General features: G+C 49.2%; 1 protein-coding gene across 2 annotated transcripts; it reads left to right on the top strand.

Annotated features, from left to right (window-relative positions):
• The first annotated feature begins 10,879 nt into the window (after positions 1–10,879).
• Positions 10,880–18,335, top strand: PTMS (parathymosin). 2 transcript variants are annotated; one of them, XM_067545908.1, is made up of 5 exons: positions 10,880–11,165; positions 14,124–14,186; positions 15,163–15,241; positions 15,383–15,450; positions 16,125–18,335. In XM_067545908.1, exons 1-5 carry the CDS (start codon positions 11,118–11,120, stop codon positions 16,173–16,175), a joined length of 309 nt encoding a protein of 102 aa, XP_067402009.1. In that variant the 5' UTR covers positions 10,880–11,117; the 3' UTR covers positions 16,176–18,335. The 2 variants fall into 2 exon arrangements, with proteins under 2 accessions (XP_067402009.1, XP_067402008.1); XM_067545907.1 differs by having other exon boundaries at positions 10,886–11,165; positions 14,124–14,195.

Genomic DNA, 18,335 nt, shown 5'->3' with positions numbered 1-18,335 from the left:
TAATTTTGAGTTGAGCTATTTCTGAGCAAGATAAATGTCTTAAAAACAAATGTTTTAAAATACTCAACATTGTGTTTTCAGAAAACAATTCATAAGAGTTAGTCAAAGTTTGCAAAACATCAGGAACAAACACATCAAGTCACCTCAGGAGGGAAAGACATCAAGGCCAGCAGGGGAATCAAAAAGAAATGTACAAATGTGTATGTCCACTACCATACTCATGATACATATGCATACATGTGCATATATCTACACGATATAGATGTGTGCATACATGAAATATGTGACAAATGTTCACAACTCAAAACATGCACACACAAAACACATGAAGAGCCTCCACACATGCAATAAATACACTTGCTTACATCCAAGTACATGCATATACATATATACAAACATAAATGCATGCAAATAGACCACTCACACACATACCAACACATAAAACAAGTCAATTTAATGTGCACACAAAAAATACACTTATGCAACATTCACTCAACACATGCACACCATGAACACACACAAAAATACTCATAAAACCACAGATAAGTACACAGCTCAAGTACATGCACACATACAAAAACGCACACACATATTCAACAAAGAGAAAATCCACATACCCCCCTACACCCTACATGCATGTACACACCCCATATTTTATTCCTATAGAGAGCTAACTCATATAACCTCAGTTTTGCTTGTGTGCCTATGACATAAGACCCTAAAAAGGAGGGAAAATATTTTATTGAGTTTGCAAAGCCAACCTAAAGAGGAGAATGGAGTTCGCAGGCAACACATTCCTATGGGGAAGGGAGTAATATCTGTTCACAGCACTGTGGATTTTTCATAGATTACAAGGTCAGAAGGGACCATTGTAATCATCTAGTCTGATCTCCTGTATAATACAGGCCATAGAATTTCCCCAAAGTAATACCTAAAGCATCTCTTAAAAAAATATCCAATCTTGATTTTAAAATTGTCAGTGATGAAGAATCCACCACAACCCTTGGTAAACTGTTCCAATGGTTAATTACACTCATTGTTAAAAATTGACGCTTTATTTATTTCCTGTCTGAATTTGCCTAGCTTCAACTTCCAGTCACTGGATCATGTTATAGCTTTCTCTGCTAGACTGAAGAGCCCATTATTAAATATTTGTTCCCCATGTAGATACTTCTAGACTGTAAACAAATCACCCCTTAACCCTCTCTTTGTTAAGCTAAATAAATTAAACTCCTTGAGTCTATCACTAGAAGGCAGGTTTTCTAATCCTTTCATCATTCTCACAGCTCTTCTCTGAAACCTCTCCAATTTATCAACATTCTTTTTTGAATCGTGGACACCAGAAGTGGACACCCTATTGCAGCAGCAGTCACAACAGTGTCAAACACAGAGGTAAAATAACCTCTCTTTTCCTACTTGAGATTCCCATTTATGCATCCAACCACTACATTAGCTCTTTTGGCCATAGCATCACACTAGAACCTCATGTTCAGCTGATTAACCACTACGACTCCCAAATCTTCCCAGAGTCACCGCTTCCCAGGATAGAGTCCTGCATTGTGTAAATATGGCCTATATTGTTTGTTCCTAAAGGTACACATTTACATGGAGTACTGTATCCAGTTCTGGGCACCGTGTTTCTGGAAAAATGTGGACAAATTAGAAAAAGACCAGAGAACAGCAACAAAAATTATTAAAGGTCTAGAAAACATGACCTATGAGGGAAGATTGAAAAAACTGGGTTTGTATAGTCTGGAGAAGAGAAGACTGAGGGGTGACATGACAACAGTTTTCAAGTACATAAAAGGTTGTTACAAGGAGAAGGGAAAAATGTGTTCTCCTTAACCTCTGAGGATAGGACAAGAAGCAGTGGGCTTAAATTGCAGCAAGGGCGGTTTAGGTTGGACATTAGGAAAAACTTCCTAACTGTCAGGGTAGTTAAACTCTGGAATAAATTGCCTAGGAAGGTTGTGGAATCTCCATAATTGGAGATTTTAAGAGCAGGTTGGACAGATGCCTGATAGGGATGGTCTAGACAATACTTAGTCCTGCTGCCATAAGTGTAGGGGACTGGACTAAATGATCTCTCGAGGTCCCTTCCAGCCCTATGATTTAGCCATGTTAAAACACACATTGTTTGCCTGCACCCAGTTTATAAAGTGATCCAGATCACTGTTTGAGTGACCTGTCCTCTTCATTATTTACCATTTCCCCCAATTTTTGTGCCATTTGTAAACTTTATTAGTGATGATTTTATGTTTGCTTCTAGGTCATTAATAAAAATATTAAATAGTGGAGAGCCAAGAACTGATCCTGTGGGTCTTCATTTAAGGTGTTATGCTAATTTCATAGCATTCTAGTTTTTTAATTAAAGTGTCATGCGGTACCAAGTCAAATGCCCTACAGAAATCTAATTATACTACATTAATGCTATTACTTTTATCTACCAAATTTGTAATCTCATCAAAAAATATATCAGGTTAGTTTGACAAGGTCTATTTTCCATAAACCCATATTGATTGACACTAATTATATAATCCTGTTTTAATTCTTTATTAATTGAGTCCCATATACTGCTCCATTATCGTGTCTGGGGTCAATGTTGAACTAATAGGGCTATAATTACCCAGGTCATTCAATTTACCTTTTAAAAATATTTGGCACAACATTAGCTTTCTTCCAGTCTTCTGCAACTTTCCCAGTGTTCCAAGACTTATTGAAAATCAACATTAATGATTCAGTTAGTGTCTCAGCCAGCTCTCTTAAAACTCTTGAATGCAAGTCGCTCTGGAACTGCTGATTTCAAAATGCCAGATTTTAGTAGCTATTGATTAACATCCTCCTGAGATACTAATGAAATGGAAAGAGTGTTATCATATCATATGACTGCATAATCTGTTTTTTCCTAAATGCAGAACAGAAATATTTATTGATCACATCTGCCTTTTCTCCATTACTATTGATAATTCTACCATTTCCATCTAGTAATGGACCAGTACCATTGTTAGGATTCTTTTTGTTCTTAATATACTTTAAAAACTCCTTTTTATTCTGAATTTGCTGGTCATAGAGTTCTCCATTTGTCCCTTTGCTTCCTTTATCAGTTTTCTACAGTTCCTAGCATCTGATTTATATTCATTACTATCAATTTCCCCATTCTTCTAATTGTTTTATATTACTTTTATAGCTACCTTCATTTCTCTAAACCAGGTTAGTTTTTTAACCAATGTGGCCTTCTTCCTTGACTGTGGGAATGTGGCTTTTTGGGCATCTAGTAAAGTGTTCTTACAGAATTCCCATTTATAATTAATATTTTTCTGATTAAATTCTTCCTCCCAGCTGATCTGGCTCATAGTTGTTTTCAACTTTGTGAAATTTACCCTTTTAAAGCATCAAGAATCTATGTCACTGGTCTGGGCTTCAATCTGTTTGCATATTATAAAAGTCATCAAGTCATGATCACTTGTACCCAAGTTACCATTAATTTTTAGTTCTGTGATCAGCTCCTCTTTATCTGTCAAGGTGAGGTCTAATATAGAATTCTCCCATGTGGAATGCAACACTTCTGGAAGACAGGAAATAAGGCACACATTTTTAACAGTGAGATTAATTAACCGTTGGAACAATTTACCAAGGATCTTGGAGTATTCTCCATTATTGACAATTTTAAAGTGAAGATTGGATATTTTTTGAAAAGATATGCTCTAGGAATTACTTTAGGGAAGTTCTTTATACAGGAGGTCAGACTAGATGATCACAATGGTCTCTTCTATCTTTGAAATCTATGAATGTGTGTGCATGTGACATGATTGGAATAACTGAGACTTGGTGGAGTAACTCACACGACTGGAGCACTGTCATGGATGGGTATAAACTGTTCAGGAAGGACAGGCAGGGGCGAAAGGGGGGAGGAGTTGCACTGTATGTAAGAGAGCACTATGATTGCTCTGAGCTCCAGTATGAAACTGGAGATAAGCCAGTTGAGAGTCTCTGGATTAAGCTGAGAAGCAAGAACAATAAAGGTGATGTTGTGGTGGGTGTCTGTTATAGACCACCAGACCAGGAGGACGAGGTAGATGAGGCTTTCTTCAGTCAACTAGGGAAAGTTTCCAGTTCACAGGACCTGATTCTCATGGGGGACTTCAGTCATCCTGACATCTGCTGGAAGAGCACTACAGCAAAGCACAAACAATCCAGGAAGTTTTTGGATAGTGTTGCAGACAACTTCCTGGTGCAAGTGCTGGAGCAACCAACTAGGGGACATGCTTCTCTTGACCTGCTGCTCACAAACAGGGAAGATTTGGTAGGGGAAGTAGAAGTGGGTGGCAACCTAGGCAGCAGTGACCATGAGATGGTCGAGTTCAGGATCCTGACAAAAGGAAGAAAGGAGAACAGCAGGATACGGACCATGGACTTCAAAAAAGCAGACTTTGACTCCCTCAGGGAGCTGATGGGCAGGATCCCCTGGGAGGCTAATATGAGGGGGAAAGGAATCCAGGGGAGCTGACTGTATTTTAAAGAGACCTTATTGAGGGCACAGGAGCAAACCATCCCGATGTGCAGAAAGAATAGCAAATATGGTAGGCGTCCAGCTTGGCTTAACAAAGAAGTCTCTGGTGAATTTAAACACAAAAAAGAAGCTTACAAGAAGTGGAAGCTTGGTCAGATGACTAGGGAGGATTATAAAAATACTGCTTGAACATGCAGGAATGAAATCAGGAAGGCCAAAGCGCAATTGGAGTTCCAACTAGCAAGGGACGTGAAGGGGAACAAGAAGGGTTTCTACAGGTATGTTACCAACAAGAGGAAGATTAGGGAAAGTGTGGGCCCCTTACAGAATGGGGGAGGCAACCTAGTGACAGAGGATGTGGAGAAAACTGAGATACTCAATGCCTTTTTTGCCTCTGTCTTCACAGACAAGGTCAGCTCCCAGACTACTGCACTGGGCGGCACAGAATGGGAAGGAGGTGAACATCCCTCAGTGCTGAAGGAACAGGTCCAAGACTATTTAGAAAGATTGGACATACACAAGTCCATGGGGCCAGATGCAATGTACTCGAGGGTGCTGAGGGAGCTGGCTGATGTGATTTCAGAGCTATTGGCTATTATCTTTGAAAGCTCGTGGCAATTGGGGGAGGTCCCTGATGACTGGAAAAAAGCAAATATAGTGCCCATCTTCAAGAAAGGGAGGAAAGAGGATCTAGGGAACTACAGATTGGTTAGCCTCACCTCAATCCCTGGAAAAATCATGGAGCAGGAATCTATTTTAAGGCACTTGGAAGAGAGGAAGGTGATCAGGAACAGTCAACATGGATTCACCAAGGGAAAGTCATGCCTGACCAACCTCATTGCTTTCTATGAAGAGGTGACTAGCTCTGTGGATGTGGGGAAAGTGGTGGACGTGATATACCTTGACTTTAGCAAAGCTTTTGATATGGTCTCTTACAGTATACTTATCAGCAAGTTAAAGAAGTATGGGTTGGATGAATGGACTATAAAATGGATAGAGAACTGGCTAGAACATAGGGCTCAACGAGTAGTGATAAATGGCTCCATGTCTAGCTGGCAGCCAGTCACAAGCGGAATGCCCCAGGGGTCGGTCCTGGGGCCGGTTTTGTTCAACATCTTCATTAATGATCTGGAGGATGGGGTAGATTGCACCCTCAGCAAGTTTGCAGATGACACTAAGATGGGGGGAGTGGTAGATACCCTGGAAGGTAGGGATAGGATACAGAACTAAACAAACTGGAGGATTGGGCCAAAAGAAATCTGATGAGGTTCAACAAGGACAAGTGCAGAGTCCTCCACTTAGGAAGGAAGAATCCCATGCACAGCTACAGACGGGACCGATGAGCTAGGCAGCAGTTCTGCAGAAAAGGACCTGGGGGTAACAGTGGATAAGAAGCTGGATATGAGTCAGCAGTGTGCCCTGGTTGCCAAGAAGGCTAATAAAATATTGGGCTGCATTAGTAGGAGTATTGCCAGCAGATTGCGGGAAGTGATTATTCCCCTCTATTCAGCATTGGTGAGGCCGCATTTGGAGTATTGTGTCCAGTTTTGGGCCCCCCACTACAAAAAGGATGTGGAGAAATTGGAGAGAGTCCAGCGGAGGGCAACAAAAATGATTAGGGGGCTGGAGCACAAGACTTATGAGGAGAGGCTGAGGGAACTAGGCTTGTTTAGTCTGCAGAAGAGAAGAATGAGGGGGGATTTGATAGCAGCCTTTAACTACCTGAAAGGGGGTTCCAGGGAGGATGGAGCTAGGCTGTTCTCAGTGGTGGCAGATGACAGAACAAGGAGCAACGGTGTCAAGTTGCAGCGGGGGAGGTCTAGGTTGGACATTAGGAAAAAGTTTTTCACTAGGAGGGTGGTGAAGCACTGGAATGGGTTACCTAGGGAGGTGGTGGAATCTCCATCTTTAGAGGTTTTAAAGCTGCCGCTTGACAAAACCCTCGTTGGGATTATTTAGCTGAGGTTAGTCCTGCTTTGAGCAGGGGGTTGGACTAGATGACCTCCTGAGGTCCCTTCCAACTCTATGATTCTATGTGCATTGTATGCATGTTTGTGAGTGTACATGAATTTGTATATGTGTGTTTATGTTGGTGTATGCATGTGTTTGGGGCGTGTGTGTATGTGTTTTTGCATGTTTGGCAACGTGCATGAACATCCTTCCGCTGGAGAAAGAAGAGTGCAGTGTTTGTGGATCATTCATCTTGCTTGATGACAACAGCAAGCTGTGCCAAGTGTGGCAATAGGGACATGTATTTTATTAGGAACAAGGTTGTGAAACCAACAACTCCTTTCATTCAGGGGCCACCAAACAACTACCATCTGGGGGCAAATTTCACTGGAGAGGGTTAGAACCAAAGCCCTAGAAGTGAAAGGCTCTGTATCTCCTAATTTGACCCTCCTGAAACAGCCAGTTCCTTGCCTGAGATTAGAGTGAAACCAGGGCCCTCAAGGTGAAAGATTCTGCATCTCAGGCCCTGACACCACTACCCCTAAGATGGGACCAGAATGGAACTGATATCCTGGAGGCAAATAATTCTTGGGAAGAGTGGGTATGACTACTGCCTTCCAGACCAGGATCATAGTTTCCATCCACACAGCTCGGTCAATAAAGACACAACGAAGCAACTTTCCAAAGCATGCGCTTGCACAACGGATCCTATGTTCGATCTCCACATCAAGATTGGCTGTTTGGGAGAGGTGCCTACCAAGGTAAGGGAAATACTCAGCGTATCCAATGGCTCACCATCAATCACAATTTGTGAGAGAAGGAGGTGCAAGACATGGGTGATATACCGAAGCCATCTTAAGCATCTGGAGTGGTACCAGCAGCGCTGCCTTATGAAGATTCTCTGTATCAGATGGGAAGATCATCATACCAATGCCAGCGTTCTCTCTGCAGCTAACATCACCAGTGCTGAGGTGAAGATTATGAAACAACAACTTCGCTGGGCTGGCCATTGTGTCCAGATGGCTGATATTCGTTTTCCGAAACAATTCCTCTTTTCTCAACTTAGTTATAGTAAAAAGACTCCCGGGGCACAGAGTAAATGCTACAAGGACACCCTGAAAGTATATCTTAAGAAGGAAGGCACTGACCCCACAAATTGGGAAGATCTGGCTTGCAATAGACTGCCATGGCGTCGCAGCATACATCAAGCCTCAGCCCATTTTGAAGAGGATCGCCTTGTTCAAGAGGCTGAGAAATGGCAGAGGAGGAAGGAAAGTGTACAACATCCTGGACAGTAGTTGTGATCTCTCCAAGCAACCACCATATGTGGAAAAGATTGGACTTCTCAGCTATCTTCAGTTTCATCAGTGATTTTTCCCTCTGGCAGACATCATCCTCCTATCGAGGAATGGACAACAATGACGAGTTTTTGGGATCTGACATTTCTATTTCTGATCTAGGCCCGAGGTTGGAGGATAGCCAGCAAGTGTAACACTCTCTAGGAGACGGCAGGTGTCAGTGTGACACACTTTATCCAGAGACTTGCTGTATTCTGTTTCACGCCTGCTGTTAGCTTTGAGCTCAAGCTGTTCTTTTTATTCAGCCGTTGAGTGAACCAGAAATATTATGATTGACCTGAATCTCGCTGCTAGAATCAGATTCAGTGCAGAGCTGCTACCTATGGTAGCAAAGAAATACTGGATCTCCTCCTGGTCTGACTGGGTTCAGTACTGGGGGCATGAAACTGGCATTACCCACTGAAAAAGGGCATAATTATGGAGATTGTGAACTCCTTTTGTCAGCAACTGTCTCAGTTTATGTCTGTACAGTGCCTGGCACAATGGGTCTGCACCGTCCTGACTGGGGCCTCTGAGTGCACTATAAGCAGTGGTACATTAATTGAAATAGGACGGTGAGTTCTTAGCACTCCATCCAAGGAGGGAGAGCTGGCGGGAGGGAAGGGGGAGAGCACTCTTTATCAAGCCAAGGAGAGGAGGGAGCTGCATTCCCCCAGCTGCCCCTACTTTAACACTGGTAGGGCAGTAAGAAATAACACAAATTCTCTCTTTTGATGGCATCTGTCACCCAAAGACACCCATGGCCCAGGTGCCTGACAAACATCGCCTTCGACCTCACACCCCAGCTACACCGTGGGCTGGGACCGTTTTCATCTTTCCACGCAGAGGGACACTGAGGCGCAGAGGCGAGAAGGGGCTCGCCCAGGTCACAGACTGAACCCGGGCGTCCCCCTGCTTTAGCCCATTAGACCCTGCTCCCGGCCTGCAGGTAGGCGCGAACCCAGGAATCCTGTTCTACACACCCCCATTGTAGCCCCAGTCCCCAGCCACAAACAGGAAAAGAACCCAGACGTCCTGATGCCCCTCAGGTTCTCTCCCACACATACCCCCCCCCCCTTGCAGGAAACCCAAACCCCTCCCTGGTTGCCACGGTAACTGCCCTCCCCATCTGGTGGCCTCTTCCCCATTCCCGTCTCCCTTACGCCTTCCCCCCCCCCTTGCAGAGAATAGTGTCTAGCAGCCAATGAGAAGCCTGTTGCCAGGCGAAGAGCTCATTTGAATGATCCAATCAGACGCAGGCCCATCGGTCCCTCCTTATATGGGGGTGTTGGGAACGCTCTGCTCCCTTCCCCCACATCCCCAGAGCGCGGGAAAAGCACCCCTGGCCCTGCCTGGTTCCTGCGCAGGAGGGACCCGGCCCCGGCCCAGCTCCGCCCTGTCGGGACGGCGGCGGGGGGAGGGGGAGGGTGAGCGAACGGGGACGGGGTTGGCGCTTGGCGAGCGCGGGAACGGGGCCAGGCGAGGGCGGGGCGTGCGGGGAGCGCGCGCGGAGCTGCCTGCTGGAGTGGAAAATTCCAGGCAGGAGGAGCCGCGAGCGCCTTCAGCGCCCCGCCATTTCTGCCCGGCCCCGCCCCTCCTCCACACAGCCCCCTGCCAGGCACGTAGCGCCCCATCCCCCCGCAGCGCCGCTCCCTGCGCCCCGACAGCGCCTCCTGCTGGCCGCCTGGCGGAGCGGGGCGCCCACCCGCCCCCAGTGATTGGCTGGGCCGAGCTGTCCCCACCGTCGGCGCCCTGCCCTGTGCCCTATGGCGCCCCCTACTGGGAATGGCCGGGAGCCGAGGGGGCTCTCTTGCAGTCAGAGCTCTGGGGCCAAGTCCCAAACCCTGCGGTGGGCCCGGGGGAGAGTGGGTGATTTGGGGCATGGATCCATGGATTTCAGTTCTTGCCAGGCCTGGTTTCCTGCTGGGCGTATGGCTGGGGCCCAGTGGGATTTTAAGGCCTGCCCACCAGCACAAAAAAGGCATCTGCTGGAGAGGCAGAGGTAGAATGAGACAGGAGGGCGGGAAAGATGGAGCGGGAAACAGAATTCCAACTTTTCCTGTCCGACAAGCGCCATCGTCCCATCCCTTCTTCCTGCCCGGCACTCCTCGGCAGCCCTCCTCCAGCTTGCGGCACAGGGTGGCTGGGGCTGGTCCAGCAGGCTGTGGAGTCCTGCACACAAGTTGGATCGTTGATTGACCAATAGCTGAAGTCCCACCAGCTGGGGTGGTACGACGAAATGGTCCCTTCTGTCCTCAGAAGATAGAGCTGGGGGTGGGGGTGAGGGAAGAGGGAGGAGAAGAGCAAGGGAGGTGGGGCGAGGTAGGGACAGAGAGAGGCACATTGGACCGGTGGTTGCTAATGGCATTTTTCATTGATCATTGCGAGGATTTTCAGCTGGGGCCGTGAGGAAACACCACATCGCCAACACACCTTTATTGCTCTTTCTCCGCCCCTAGTCCCAGGGCTGCGACGGAGTTGGGTCTAATGGGATAGAGTGGGTGCCACGACTTGGGGGCGCTCTTCTAGCTCTGGGCGGAGGTGGATCCACCAGTGGAGCCAGGACTTCTGGCTCTGTTCTTTGACTTGTGGGCCTTTCCCTGTCTCAGCCTCAGCTTCCCCTCTGGGCCGGAGGGTGAAGATTAGTGTATCCGTTTGTTACCCTTTGTCTGGCCGCAGCACCTAGAGGCCCCGGACAATATCCGAGCCCTGTTTGCCCTAGTTATACGGTAAAAGACAGCGAGACAGGGTCCCTGCCCCGAAGAGCTCCCAGTCTGATAGACAGGGCCAGGGAAAACACAGGCACAGAGACTGGCCCCAGGTCGCACAGCAGGTGAATGCTAGCGCCTGGCACTGAACCCAGGGCCCCCCAGGGCCCCTGGTCCGCCCATCCCTCGTTGTTAAGGAGAGTTTGGCAAAGACCAGCGCCCGGCGAGCGTCTTGTTCCAAGGTTTCCAGCGACCTGGCTGTGTCTGCAGCCCGTGCCTCCCTCTTTTCCCCTCCCAGTCCTCTCCCCTCCCTTCCCCAGGCAGGTCCCTCCTTCCGTCGTCACCGAGTGGTGTATAAATCCCCTTCTCTGGCATATCCCCCAGCACGGCGGGACGGGACGGGACGGAGACCCTGGCCCTTTGACCCCCCCCTAGCCCCTCACCCCCGGGCACCAGCTGCAGCCGCCGGCCTTTGGCTTGCTGGGACCTCGAGCGCCTTGCCCCGGCTCCCCGCTCGCCCGTTTCCACCGGGGGCTCCAGTGCCGGGCGTCTCTCGGTGGGTGACTCCTCTCCGCCCCCCAACCCACCCCCCCGCCCCGCGGCTGCAGCACCATGTCGGAGAAACGCGCGGAGGAGGCGCCGGCAGAAGTGGGTGCCAAGGTGAGCCCCCCACACCCCCCCCCCCCCAGCCTGACCCTCCTGCCCGCTTGCTCGATCCGGAGCGGCTGTGAAGTGCGGGCGGCCGGGCCGCGTGCGACTGACCGACCGACAGCGGGGAAAGCCGGGGCAGCTCCCTCTGCCCGCACCCCATCCCTGCCTAGCCCCTCGCTGCCCTTTGCTCCGGGGTCCCCCCCCCCGCTGCTTTCTCCGCTGCCCCCCGCTCTGCAACGGACTGAGCCCGTGGGCGTGCGGCGGCGGGCCGGGCCGGGCGCCCGCGGGCGCTGCGCACGTGAGAGCGGCAGGAGTCCCCGGGCGCTCCCGGGCGGCGCTGGCTGGCTGGCTCGCTCTGGCCCCGCTTTGTCTCGCCCGCCCCCTCGCCCCGCTCGCTCTTGCAACGCTCCGTCTCCCGTCCCTTCGCCGCCCGCCAGCCCTGCACGCCCGGGGCGGCTCCCCGGCGCCTTCCTTCCCACAAGCCTTTTGCTTTTTTGCTGCGCCTTTGGCGAGCGGGTCGAACGCCCTGTGCCCGGGCCAGCGTGTCCCGGGGTCGTAGCTGCAGACCGGGGGGGGCGGGCGGGAGACGTCCCATGTACCCCACCGGCGGGGGTGGGCGGCCGGGGGCTTTGTCACATTCACCAGGGCAAAGGAACGAAGCAGCGAGGGGCTAGGCATTGCTGGGTGTGCGCGGCGCTGCCAGCGCAGAGCGGGGCTCTCCGGGGGTCTCCAGTGCCCCGCGCCCAGCGTTGTGCGCCGCGAACCGGCTTTGCCCGGGTCCTTTCTGTGCTCCCTGGGAATGCGGAGCGTGCTGCGGGTGCGGGGGGGGCGGCTCTTTGTGCTGGGCGTGCTGTGGGTGGGACCAGGCTTGTTTGGGTGTTCGGATATTTGCATTACGTGGGGCCCCGAGGCCCGGGGGGAAACGTCACAAGCGATTCATCCCAGCCGCTCTGGGCCTGTCGTCCTGGCCGCCCCGCCAGGCAGAGCTAGGGCCGCAGCCCGCGGGTCTCTTTGAAAGGGCTGAGGCTGCTGCTTGAGAGCGGGGTGTGCTTTGCACTGTTTGTGTCTGGGGACCTGGCTCACTAACGGTGAACGGAGTTAGGTGAGGAAAGGAGGGAGGGAGAGAGGAGTCAGGCGGGGTGTCGGGAACAGATGGGATCACTGTGACTTACTGGTCCGTGGGCAACTATAAACTCTCATTACCAACTGGGACAAAGACAAGTGCCGAATGGGGCAGGGGCTTGGGAGTCTTTTACCAGCCTTTCCACCGCTGTGTGGTAGGGGACGGGGAGCACATTCAGCTGCCCCCCTTCCTTGCAAACTTACACTGAAAGTAATCTGCGTCTGCCAGAATAGGGCTGATGAGGGTAAATGGGAAAGACCCTCAATAACATTTGCTTTACGGCACTGAGGCTTGCCCAATGTTTTTTTCACTAGCCGAGCAGGCTAAATACTGCGTTCCTCTGCCTGCCCCCGAAATCCCCAGGGACAGCTGGGGACAGGGAGGTAAAGGTTACTAGTGCAGGGGACACAGTCTTCTCTCCGGTGGCTTCTTTTCAGGATATAGAATAACACGAAAATATATTAAAAAGTAGAAACCAGAGCTGGGAAAGCCCACATCGCCTCCTACACCACGGCGGGAAGGATTTTCCCTTCACTCCATTCCCAGGGCACCCAGGCACCAAGTCAGCAAGGTATTTAGCCATGTGAATAATCCCATTCAGGGCTGTAGTTCCTGGTGTCCTGAGTGATGGAGATGGCTCCCTCTGTTCCTAGATCCCTTAGCATTGGGGGATGGTCACTGAACTCCTTTTCCTTGGCTCAGGCTCAGTCCTTTCCCAATAGTTCTCCCCCTCAGCATTCCCCCTCCGGGGTTCACGCCCCTCAGGTACTCGCAGCAGATGGTCAGTCTCCCATTACTCATGGCCGGAAGACTGAGATCTTTAAATCTCAACTCCTTCTGGCTGGATCTTAGAAACCGTTTCGCAGTGCTGAGCATGGGTGTGGGGGTGGCTGGAAGTGGTTTCCATTCTATACAGGGTTTACAGTTTGGTTCAATGGCTCTCAGCACCCCCACTATACACAGGGTTCCAGCACCCCTGCCTCTGAGGGGTCTGTGCGTCTGGGGAGTTGTTTTACCAGCTGACGAGCCTAGAATCCTACTGCTCAGGACACTGGGAACAAGGCACCCTAGGTTATGGTCTGGAGGGAGTGTTCCAGCTCTTGGTTCAGGGTGGGTGATCTGGGAACTTAGAGAGCTTTTCCTGTCTGATCACGGGGAGGAGGGACGCTCTCCACACCACCTCCCAATCTAATATTAAATAGGATTAATATAGTCCCATTGTCTCCTGTGAGAAGGGGACTTCTGTGAATTTGGAATTGGAGTGAGGTGTTGTTCCTGGGGTTGGGGAGTGGGATCGTTATTCTGGCAATGACAGACACTGGGATGACATAGGTGTTGTCATACTGGATCTGGCCCATCTAATCCTGTATCTTGTCTCCGAGGGTGACCTGCACCAGCTGCCTCAGAGGAAGACTCAGGAAAGCCCCTAGTGGACAATTATACAATAAACTGCGCACAGGAGAAGCCTCTTTCTAACCCGCCTCAGTTAATGGCTGGTTTATGCCTTGAGCAGGAGGATTTATATCCCTTACTTTAAAAATGTTTCTCGTCTCTACTATCACTCTGGATTTTCTCACTTTCCACAGAAATGTGTAATCCCATTTTGAAATTTGCTAAACTCTTGGTTATCAGTGATATGTGTGAAAAATGTTCCCTTTTATAATGTTTAACTTCGCTGCCTTTCCATGGCATTTGACTGTCCCTTTGTGTAATTACCTTTTCTGTTCCATTCATCATTTTATCATGTCCTCTCTTACCCCTCCTCACTGTACACTAAACAATCCCAGTTTGGCACGCTCTCCGATGCTAAAGTCTCAGAATTATTTTTCTCGTCCCATATCTAGGACCTGAAAGAAAAGAAGGAAAAACTGGAGGAGAAGACTGTCTGCAAAGAAAAGAAGAAGGAGGTAATAGAGGTGAGGCCAAATACATTCACCACTCAGGACATATGTTTGGAGGGGGGTTGGGAGGACTTTTGGCAGTGAGAGAACCAGCTGGCCTGGGGAGTGCAGGTGGGGACAGAGGGAAGGAATCTGGGAGGTGAGATGGATGAATGCAGCCTATCAGAGAGGCAGGTGGCAGAATGTGAGTTCGGGGAAGGAATTGTGAAGGTGAGAAGGATGGGGAGCACAAGTCAGAGGGGAGTGGGCCATCTGGGAGGCAGACAGCATGGGGAGTGTGCCCATGGTGCAATGAGAAGGTAGCTGGCAATAGAAAGTGCAGGCTGGAGGAGGTGGGATTGGAAAGCATGCTCCAGGGTGAGAGGGCTGGACTGCGGAGGCAAGTGCCACGGGGTCCATGGTCCATGGTAAGGGAAGGCGGGTGGCATTGAGTAAAGTGATCAGAGAGGATTGGGGAGGCGGGTGATGTGGGGTGCGTGGGCTGGGAGGGAAGACTGGGGAGCTGGGTGGCATGGGGAGCGTGGGGTGGGTGAGGAGCTTGAAGAAGCAGATGGCTGGGGATGGGCCCAGTCCAGTGAGGAAGGGGTGGGACTTGGATGGCAGGTGATGTGCAGGAGGCACAGACTAAGCAGGGTTGGGGTGGGTCTCAGGCAGTAGGGGAGGCAGGCAGCATGAAGAGCACAGACTAGAAGGTGATGTGGGTGACATGGGGAGCAGAGTCCCAAGGGGGATCTGAGGGTAGCTGAGGGTGGAAGAAGAGGCAGGCAGTCTGGGGCTGCAGGCTAGGGGGCTGGTGAGGGGTGGTTAAAGAGGGTGGATTGTGGGGAGGTGGGTTGTGTGGGGAAATAAGGTTGGGAAGGTGGGTGACTTTGGGAGCACAGGCTGGATGGGATGGCAGGGCTAGTTTCAGACAGCAAGAGCGGTGGGTGGCATGGAAGGGGTAGGCCAAAGCTGATTTCTTCCTTGGGTTTGTCCTACTCAGGATGAGGAGAATGGTGCAGAGGAAGAGGAGGAGAATCCCGAAGACGTGGATGATGAAGAGGCCGGAGAAGCGGAGGAAGGTGGGAGCAGCCAATGTGTGGGGGCAGCCAGAATTGCATTACCAGGGAGACTGAATCCCCGCTCTGGGCATCCCCACAAGGGCAGGTTCCCTTGAGCATTGCCTGTATTAACATGTGACTTGCTGTTTTGCTTGCATCTAGATGGAGATGAGAATGGGCAGGAGCAGGATGGACATGCAGCAAAACGATCTGCAGAGGAAGAAGAGGAGGTGCGTGATGGCATTGGGAGCGAAGGGGCAAAAGGGGGCTGTCCTGCCTGTCTGGGGGTTGGTGAAATCCACGTGGGTTCTGTCTCTGAGCAGTAACATCATCACCATGGATCCTGTATGACTATAGGATACATACATCTCATGTAGTGAAGGGATCAGGAATCCCTGTGAATGCTGTGTACCATTGATCCAGATCCTCCCCCTTGCTCATTACATGTGGGGTGTTTGAGATTATGTGGGACCCTGGATCTCACCTACATCAGTTATTTCTGTAGGAAACCTGGTCCAGTGTGAAACTGAGATTTGTAATGAGGTCATGGGGATCCAGTTTTGAGAGTGGATTTCAGGAGTCTGACCAAGGCAATGTGGATCCACGTGCAGTTTATGTGCTGGAAATAATAATGTTGATCCCATGTGGACTGATCTGTTCTTATACCATGCCCATCACTGGTGTATCTAAGTGCCAGCACACCGGTGGGGTCTGTACAGAAGAGGGGTTTCCTGGTGGGACAAACCAACAGAATTTTGGGGGGGACCATGCACCAATATTTGAATCAAATGCAGAGACTGTGCTTCAGCGCGTAGGATCTCATGTTGGGCTGAATCCTATGTAACATTTAGGGGGGTCTGATTGTGCTAATCACGCTCTCTCTCCTCTCCCTAATCATGTATAGGATGAAGCTGATCCAAAGAGACAGAAGACAGAAAATGGGTCTTCAGCTTGAGTTCTCTGTTCCCATCCTCTTCTGCTCCATCCGTCTGTCCTCCCTCCATTCCAGCCTGTGCTTGCACTGTCCATGTAGCCTGTGGCTTCACCCAATCTCAGATGAGGAAGGATTAGAAATGCACTCAGACAGGGAAGAGGGCATGGGTCTTGGAGAGTTTCCCTTCCACCCTAAAGTCTAGCCTTCCTACATTGCTTCCAAATCTGAGGCTACCCACTCCCCCAACCACTGTCCACTGCTGACTATTCCTGCACCCCACTCCCAAATAATCCCAATAGTCCTCAAAATGATGACCCCTCCTTCTCCCATCAAGCAACCTGACATATCCCAATTTCCAGACTCATCCAAAGCACCTCTAATCCCTTTTCACTTGCCCCCTCTCTCCACTAATTTGATCAGGATCCTCACCTGTCTCTGCTGAGACCTGCCCTCCAACATTTTCTCTGGGGTACAGAAGGTTGAGGGCAGAGATCTCATGATGATACTTCCCTATCCTAAGCCTCCCCTTAACTGCTTTCTGTCTGATCCCTGAGAGAGAGAAAGAAAAGGAATGTTACATGCAAATAATTTTTTTATTAAAGCACACACAGGCAGAAATTTAGTTTAACATTTTTTTAAAAAAGTTTACATGACAGGCAAGCTGGCCCCATGATTTTTTCCCCAGAAGATAAAGGTGGTTTTTATGTATAAATTAATCTGTGTTGCATTTTTTCTCATTTTGGGACTTTTTTAAAAAAAAAATAAAAGAAGAAAAAGAAATAATTAGGGACCAAATTTTGATTTCCATCCCCCTTCCAGATTACCTTGTTGCTGTTTTTGTAAATTAAAGCCGATCCAGTCACGGCATTTTCTATGGCATAAACCATCACAAAGGTGATAGATATAAATATATATATTGTTTTCAACTAGCACTGTAAATAAATGCATTTAAAAGATATCAAAGTGTGCGTTTGTCAGGTGGTGCCTACAAATCCCAATTCCAGATTTTGAACCAACAAACAGGTTAGTTTGTTGAAGAAAAGTAGCACAGGGGTTAACCTGAGCAGCAGTTGCTGCAGGGAAGAGCCATGGGTGGTGCCCTTTGGCATTAACCTGGAGACTTTTGAAGAGCAATCTGTTGTGCCTACTTCTCCCTCCCTTGTACTGCTCCACTGACACACCAGGAATGGCAGAAAACGTGACAGGCCTATTTTCCTGGTGGTGTTCTGAAAGCACAGGTCTCTGCACCAGAGGCAACAATGCCCAGATTCCGAACAATGCCCAGAATGACCAGAAGTCTCTGCTGAGGCTGCTGGATTCAGATTCTGGGATGTTTTGTAGTTTCTATACTGACCAAGGCACCATGTGCAAATCATTCTCATCACACAGGGTCTCGCTACATTTAACCCCAATTGAGCAATCAGGCATAAAGGGCTGCATAGGAGTGCTGGAAAGAGACTGATCTTTAACTCCTGGCCCAGTCACATGATGTGAGTACAGCGCTAGTCAAAATTGTACTTATTTCTAACTTTTGATCATTTTCATTTAGCTTTTGAATTACAATGGGAAAAAAAAGGGGAACATTTCTTGTCAAAGTTTTCATGAGAACCTTTTACTGCTTTTGATCAGTTGTTTGTACTGTTGTCCATGTAAGCCAATAATCCTGCCAAGTGCTAGGGATCACTAGCCACAGACTCAGGTGGCTACTGTTACATCTTTCCTTTTTGTTTTGTTTTTAAAATCAAATGGAAATAAAACCATATACCAACCAAAAACAACAGCCACCGAGTAATATTAACACCTGTCGGAACCTCATTGATTTTCCACTGGCTCAGCCACTTTTGTTCTCAAAACAGTTCCTTCTAGCTGTTCAGCTACAGAAATGGATCTGCAACTTGGCATCTTTGTGTTTTCCGTTCCTGGTGTTTTCATTGTCATAGACTTAATTTTCTCAGCACACATACACTCAGTAGAATTCTGGGTGTCCTCTAGATACAGAGAGCCAATGGAAGCTCCTTGGTTTTGTCTATATGTCTTCTGTTCCTCCTGTAGGACTGGCCGTCAGGAGAGGCTATGACACAACCTCTCTGTGAGTGGCGTAGTTGTTGACAAGGTTTCCATCCCCTTCCTGTTTGGAATTCACATTCTCTCCCTCTTGCAATGGAGTGACTCTAGCATTCT

Source organism: Emydura macquarii, unplaced genomic scaffold, assembly GCF_026122565.2.
Source record: "Emydura macquarii macquarii isolate MOO-44397 ecotype Brisbane River unplaced genomic scaffold, CSIRO-AGI_Emac_v2 contig_1119, whole genome shotgun sequence".
Classification (NCBI taxonomy): Eukaryota; Metazoa; Chordata; order Testudines; family Chelidae; genus Emydura; species Emydura macquarii.
The sequence above is the reverse complement of the archived record's forward strand: the minus strand, read 5'-3'. Positions and strand labels throughout refer to the sequence as shown.